The 8067-nt window shown below is 34.1% G+C and overlaps 1 protein-coding gene across 1 annotated transcript; it reads left to right on the forward strand.

Annotated features, from left to right (window-relative positions):
• The first annotated feature begins 1558 nt into the window (after positions 1–1558).
• Positions 1559–4564, forward strand: LOC105135114 (eukaryotic initiation factor 4A-15). The gene is made up of 5 exons (XM_011039828.1): positions 1559–1753; positions 2319–2388; positions 2528–2634; positions 3002–3432; positions 3573–4564. The coding sequence occupies exons 2-5, from the start codon at positions 2321–2323 to the stop codon at positions 4206–4208; spliced, it is 1242 nt and encodes a 413-aa protein (XP_011038130.1). The 5' UTR covers positions 1559–1753; positions 2319–2320; the 3' UTR covers positions 4209–4564.
• Positions 4565–8067: the final 3503 nt, after the last annotated feature.

Below are 8067 nucleotides of genomic sequence, written 5' to 3' on the forward strand. Positions count from 1 at the left end.
TAACATGATAATCGGACCTTTGCTTCAATCAGCTAGCGAATATCTTCAAGAATTTCATGATTCATTAATAATATCAATCTTGCACATTTAGCACAATAAATTTTTATAATCGCATTCTAAAGTAGAGCAGGAAAATACTTTTTTATTTTTTCAAGAGTGGTATCCACCATTTAACCAGGGTGAGAAAGACTAGCAAACCAATAGTCACACACAAAAAAAAATAATACAAAAACAATGTGAGAAAAACAAAATAATCGATTTTTATCTACAAGATCATTCAAACCAATGGATTCATTTTCACGTGGAAAATTATCAAAGTATGCTTTCAAACGATGTCCATTTTTACCTTAAAAACATTGTCATTCTTTGGATTCTCAATATCAAAGGCTCTATAAGGATACACATGTTTATCAATAAATAGATCGCTCCATGTTAATCTTAGCTCTCTAGGGAATAAATAGAGTCGAGAATTATAAAGCAAAACTTTTTGACCAGTATCAATTTTTTGACAATTTTCACAAGTTTTGCAGAATGCATGCATATCCCTGAACATGGTGGGCCAATAAAATCCACATTGTATGATTTTTGCAATTGTCTTTTTTGATGAGAAATGACTCATATGCCTAAGAATGAAAAAATTTAATGGCACTACTTATCTTATTGTCAAGAATGTATCTTCAAAATATTTGATCAAGACAACATTTGAATAAGTTAGGGTCATCCCAATAAAAGGTCTTCACTTCGTTCTAAAACTTTCCTTTTTCTTAAGTACTGCAATGAGTTGACAAATCTCCTGAAGTAATAAAATTGATATTTTTAGCAAAACAAGGTATTGAACTAAGAGAAAATAAGGATTTGTTAGGAAAGTAATCACCAATTAGTGTGTTGTCGGATGTCAAATATGTTGTTACTCTTGACAAAAGATCTGTATCAAAATTAAAATCATTGATAACGTTAGAATTTGAACCAGATCACCGTATGAAAGTTATAAGAAATTGTCTCAACTTTATTATTACTACAATTAAAATATTTATTATTTTAACAAGATAAACAAATATCATGTGATTGCAATATAAATATAAAAAAACTATTGAATTGTTTATAGAATTACTGGATTGGCAGAATTGAAAAGGTTAATATACCATAAAATGAGAAAAAATAATTAAAGTTTATTTATTCAATGGAGAAAAACTAAAAGCTGCAGTACTAACGAAATTTCAATTTTTTTTTGAAAATGGATCAATTAATGAAATTTGGATAGAAGTAGTTGATTAAAATTAAAAAAAAATAATTAATGTACTTAAATGATTAAGAACTTATATACTCTACTGGAAAAAAAAAAAAAGAAGAGCGAAATTGATGTGTTGACGGTGCAATTATCCCTTTGCCTAATGTGAAATTGGTGTTTTAACAGTGCAATTATCCCATGGGAATTAGGAATTGAAACTGCACTGGGCCCTTCCCTCACGAGCAGGCCCATCAAGGTCCACCGCCTTTGAAAAAAAGAGAGGAAAAATAAAGGAAAAGGGCGAGGATAAGGGAAGTCAAAATAAAAGCACCTTCAAATTGGTACATGGTTAAGCAAGCCCATCTCTCTCGCTCCCACTTAGTGCTCTATCTATCTATCTAAACAGAGTGTTCCTTAAACTCCTCCAGCACAAACAACAAAAGATCCGAGGAGTGTAGGGATAAGAAACCCTAACCCTAAGTCAATCTATCTCTTTTCTCTCTAATCAAACGTCGTTATTTTCAGGTATTCATTCTTTTCATTATTTTTTCTTTATCAGCTAACAATCTCATTTGTTTTTTTCCCCGTAACGTTTCGTGCTCTTTTTGTGCTTGTTCTTTTCTTTCTGTAATCAGATCCGTTGGTTTCTTTTCTTTTTTTCTTCTTTTAATACCTTGTTTTTTTTAATTATCCGATAATTAATGATGGATTAATGTACAAAATCTGTTTTTGATTGAATGAACAATTGCTGTTTATCGGAATTATATTACGATTTTGTGGGGGCTTAAGGGATATGGATTGATGATTATGTATATGTTTTTGTAAGTATATAGAGACGTTTTTATTGGGTTTATTGGAGAATTTGATATGGTTTTATTTATATTAGTGTGTATGTTTTCCGGTTTGATAGGGGTGTGGATTTAGTGCGAAAAAGTATTGACCTTTGCTTTTTTGCTTTTTCTTTTTCTTAATACGGGAAAGATGGGCACGGAATATGTGGTTTTTTGGGTGAATAATTAATGGGGTTTTAGTCTCTTTGATGATTATGTTATTGGGTTATGGAGAGTAATATGTCGTTTACTTTTTGCAGTTATGGCTGGCTTGGCACCTGAAGGATCCCAATTCGATGCTCGTCAATTCGATTCTAAGATGAATGAGTTGTAAGTTTTTGTGTTCTTTTTTTTTTTTAATGATATGCTTACTGAATAGCGTATGCAATTTATTAGCTTCTGCTTATCCTTAATCTCCTGGTGTTTTCGACATCTGAGATAATTAATTTTTTTAACTTGATGTGTGCAGGCTCACAACTGATGCGCAAGATTTCTTTACTTCATACGATGAGGTGTATGACACTTTTGATGCTATGGGTTTGAAGGAGAACCTTCTAAGGGGTATTTATGCATATGGTAAGTTGCATTAAAACTGCAATCCTTTCATGTAAAATTACAATTTGGAAAATTTTCTGATTGCCTGAGTATCAGAAGCAAGCTGTGAAACTATCCTGTGCATGATAAGATCAATTCAAATTGTTTTCATTGATTCATGGAACACATTCAGAATCCAGATGTTTGGTTTAATTGAGTTTATAGTTCCTCATACTCCCATCTATCAAGTGTTGGCTATAATTTGTTGTTATTTTTCTGAAATTTTATATCATGAATAACATTTATTTTGAAGCTACTTTCTTGTCCTCAAAAATAATTTTTATAGCAGGAATCATGTCTGTGCTTGACAAATTTAAAATCTCATGGTGTGATCCAAATTTGTTTGAAGGTTTTGAGAAGCCATCTGCAATTCAACAAAGGGGGATTGTCCCATTCTGCAAGGGACTTGATGTAATCCAGCAAGCACAATCAGGAACTGGAAAAACTGCTACCTTTTGCTCTGGAATTTTGCAGCAGCTTGATTATGATGTAGTTGAATGCCAAGCACTGGTTCTTGCACCTACTCGAGAACTAGCACAACAGATTGAAAAGGTTATGAGAGCACTAGGTGATTATCTTGGTGTCAAGGTTCATGCTTGTGTTGGTGGAACAAGTGTTCGTGAGGACCAGCGCATTCTCTCAGCTGGGGTTCATGTAGTAGTTGGTACCCCTGGTCGTGTGTTCGACATGTTGCGGAGACAATCACTTCGGCCTGACTATATCAAGATGTTTGTATTGGATGAAGCAGATGAAATGCTCTCACGAGGTTTCAAGGACCAGGTTCCAACCTTTAATTTGCACCTGCATCCTTTCTTAAAACTTTCTGTTACTGTTTACATGATGCCATCATTTTGAAGGTGCACAGGTTCATCTCTTGGAATTTTTTTGCTCTAATGATTGGACCTTTTTTTTTATTACAGATATATGATATTTTCCAGTTGCTGCCCCCAAAGATTCAGGTTGGGGTTTTCTCCGCTACTATGCCACCTGAGGCACTAGAAATTACAAGGAAGTTCATGAATAAACCTGTGAGGATTTTAGTGAAGCGTGATGAGCTTACGCTTGAGGGTATCAAGCAATTCTATGTTAATGTTGACAAGGAGGAATGGAAGCTTGAGACGCTTTGTGATCTATATGAGACCTTGGCAATAACACAAAGTGTTATCTTTGTGAACACTAGGCGCAAGGTAGATTGGCTTACAGACAAGATGCGCAGTCGCGATCACACAGTCTCTGCCACTCATGGAGATATGGACCAAAACACAAGGGACATTATTATGCGGGAATTTCGCTCTGGTTCCTCTCGTGTGCTGATCACTACAGATCTGTTAGCCCGTGGTATTGATGTCCAGCAAGTCTCACTTGTGATCAATTATGATTTGCCAACACAGCCAGAGAACTACCTCCATCGTATTGGTCGTAGTGGACGTTTTGGAAGGAAGGGTGTTGCTATAAATTTTGTTACCAAGGATGATGAAAGAATGCTTTCTGACATCCAGAGATTCTATAATGTAACTGTTGAGGAGCTGCCATCAAATGTTGCTGATCTTCTTTGAAGCAATTTTGGTTCACCAAGTTAAAAGACTTTTGAGTTTGGAAGTTCAAATTATTATCCTCGTTGTAGGTTTGGGTTCTCTATTTAGCTTGGATTTGACTTACCCGGCAGGCTTGGTTCTGTGCATTTTAGATTGGGGCGAATCCCATTGTGTGCGGAATAATCGATCGTGTTAAATTTTTGCACGTTTGTTTTCGCATTCTCCTGTGTCGGAGTAAAGTTTGCAGAAGTACTGTAGTGTCTGTCGTAGTATTTGGTTCCGTGCTTGGTTTTTTATTTTATGCAAGGGAATTTCCTGTAGTTAAAACAATTGATTAAGCTATTACTTCAGAATATTTGACTCTCCATTGTTGTTCTTTTCGGCAATTTTAATTCGTGTTTCTTGATTCTTTCTCCTTTGACCCGTAAGTTATCCTTTCCTTCCCTCTACCTGCCTGAATGCATGTCACGTCCCATTGAAAAACTAGATGGGAGGTATCAGATACTTGTACAGGCATATCCCAACTGGTTTGGTGCTACAACAGTGTTTTACTAAGTGTGTGGTCAAGTTGTGGTGTTAAAAAATATGCTTCATTAAATTTGCTAAATTTGTGAGATGAATTTTTATTTATAAAATAAATTAAAAAATAGATAGAAATAAAAATATAATTATATGCGAAGCTAAGTGTAAAATTTAGTTTTTAATCAGTTTTTTTCTTAATAATTGAGTAATTTTTAGACATTCTTTGTCAAATTTTCAACAGAGCCCTGTCCTCTCTTTGGTCGCCTTGAGGTGGTAGCAAGGATCCTTCTTTGCTTTCTTTGAAGCGTGCAGCGGTCACATGGATGACTTCATTGAGGAAAGCTGCTTGAAAAGTGCACATTTCGTCGCTCTCCTCCTGCTAATGCAGATATCCTGTTCTTGGTTATTAAAGATGTCTCCTGCCTATGTTATGGTAGCGTATCTTTTAGAGTTTGTTTAGTATAATGATAATTTTTTTATTATAATTTTTTTTTAAATTATTTTTAGTTGAATTTGGTTTTATATTTATATATATTTGGTTAAAGTTATAATTAAAATTGAGATTTAACAAAAAGTAATTTAATATGTCTGGTTAAACGAATACTTTTTAAATTGAGATTATAAAATAATTAATATATATATATATATTAATATTGATAGTTTTTAATTTAAATATTGTAAATTTAATTACTGTTATTATATCATGAAATAAATAATATTTATATCAAATATTTTTTATTATTTTATTAAATTATTTACAATTTTATCAGGTACAAAATCTATCCAACAAGAACTACAGTTTTCTTAGTTTATTAAGCGTGCATTTATATTATATAAAATATCATTAGGAATAAAATTAAAATTGCGATTAAATTTTTTAAATACTATGTTATCAAATGATTTTTTCTAATTTTTCAAATAAAAAATAATTAAAAATTAAAATTAAAATTAAATTTTTTTAACTAAATTAAATATGTTTCAATACATTTAATTTTTAACAATGGAGAGTGAAACCCTCCGCTGTGTTCGCAGATTTACGGAAAGTCCTTAGCTGCTCTCCATATTTTAACAAAATTTAAATGGGTTTCTTGGAAATAGTGAATTGTATTTTATCATTACCAAACATTTAACATTTTATGATTTGCTTTAAAAACTGTTACGGTAGCATAAACAAATGTGATGCGGATCAGCCTAACACCAAGCGTAATCATGCCAACAACCCATTGGAGGTGCCAATTGGGCCAATCACAAGAGCTAGGGCTAAGAAGCATGTTGAATGGGCTTGTTCAGAACATATGGAACAAAATGGACCTAGAGGGGCTTGAGACATTTAAGGAGCATGAAAGACAGCCTTTAATTCATTTAGTTCAGGTCCAAGAAGAGCCGAATTCATATGGAACAAGGGGTTGATGTGTCCGGCCCAATACCAGCCTTGTTAGGCTTGTCTTTTTCTAATACTACAAGGATAAAGAGTCAACAATTTATTCTCCTAACTAAGTAAGGAAGTTGGCCAAATCTTATTCCTAAAGAGGGGAGGACTATTTAATGCTTTTCCTCACTTAGGAAGGAAAGTAATTAAATCAGCAACAAAGGAAGAAATTTGTTTTCTTATTTGTCCAAGTTAAACAAGGAATTCCAAGCTAATCAAGGACATCAAAGGGGGTAGCAACACAAATTTTCCAAATCAGATTTTTCCAATTTTGTTTAGGACTTCTTAAGGGTGATAAATTTGATTCTAGCTTATTTAGGATGGTATTTTCGGATTTTTAGTATTTTTAGAATTTTCTTCTTAGTTTTTGGGTGATTATTACTTATTTGGGTCAATTATAAGTGGGCTTCATATAAGTCCACCTAAAGGAGGTCCATTAGGGTTTCTTTAAGTTCAAATTCAGTATAAATAAAGGCATAACCCAAACATGTAAAGGTTACGTAATTTTCAGATTAATAAAACTTCTTTGCTGCACTTATTGTGTGTTGGTGGGATAATCTCCCTTCCTTGGTTCTCTAAAGAACTGAAAACGACTTATCAAAGAACAACTGTCTTCGTGGTGTCATTCTTATACTTCTCGTTCGCGAATCAATATTCGTTGGGTGGGGGGTTTTCGTTTTCAATAGTGCTGGTGCCTAGGTACAAGTTATCTTTGTGTTATACTCCTATCAAACCTGATTTACTTGGCTTTCCAGAAATTAGCGTCTTTGCATATGGGTTGCGTGACCATGTGATCACGAGGTTTGCATCAAAACATCTACTTAATCTTGGTTGAAGCTCTCCCTCATCCTCTCAACTCTACCAGCAGCCTACCGCAATATCAACTCGGTAAAAACTACTGCAATATCAACTTGGTAAAGCAAGGAATCCTATTCAGAGTGATATTACCAAAGCACGGCCTGGCCCGAATATTTCTATACCTTCTGCAATTCTTAGACTGGCATGTATGCATATGAAGTGCCAACAATATTAATTTACATTTTTTCGCTGGGTTATATATCTTTGGAAAGATAACATTTTGGAAGCATGTATAAATGTTATTTATCAGTCTTCCATAGAAATTTGTGTTTTATGGTGTGTGCGTATGATCTCTTACCTGGGTTTATTGATTAGGTACTTAACTATAGACTTCGATAATATATAACTTCAAGTTTAGGAAGTGTAAATCCCTATTTTAATTGGCAGAGTCTGGGTTTTGTCTAGATTATGCTGCACATTATCACTGATCGTGCTAGGCGTGGCCTCTTGACCAGTTTGCAAAACGAGATGGTTGGCATGTTACGCCTAGCCAATCACCATTGCCCACTTGCTCCTCAAAAATCCTCTATTATGGTAGCTTATAACCCTGAGTCGCGTTGTTGTGAACACTGAACACAACCTTGTCATTATTTCGAGCTTGTTGCTCCCTGTGTAAGAACATATTATTATTTGGAGTCTTCTCGTAGTGTGTGTTGCTTTTACCTTACCTCATAAATGGCAATGGAAGATAACGCAGCGATACCTGTTTCGTTGATTGACATACAGCCTCTTTCTGAAATGAAAATGGATCGCGGTTCAGAAATAGATACTTCCAACAAAAATTATGGGAGTAAATATGGTGCCTGGAAACTCTCGGCCCTGTTATGGCCGTTACGTGACATACAGATTGGGTTCATACCAATGCTAGCATTATCACTACCAGCATTATGAAAATGGTGAGCAATTATTATTAGAACTGTCTGAGCAAAACTTTATGTATACGAACTTCTCTTTGGTTTTGAAAATAGTGAACATATATACATACAGTTTCAAGACTCCATCTAGCGAATCTATTACATCAAATTCTACGAAAAGTGATTTTTTGAACAAGAAGTCAGTAGTATAATATGG

This window comes from Populus euphratica, unplaced genomic scaffold (genome assembly GCF_000495115.2).
Source record: "Populus euphratica unplaced genomic scaffold, PopEup_1.0 scaffold55.1, whole genome shotgun sequence".
Classification (NCBI taxonomy): domain Eukaryota; kingdom Viridiplantae; phylum Streptophyta; class Magnoliopsida; order Malpighiales; family Salicaceae; genus Populus; species Populus euphratica.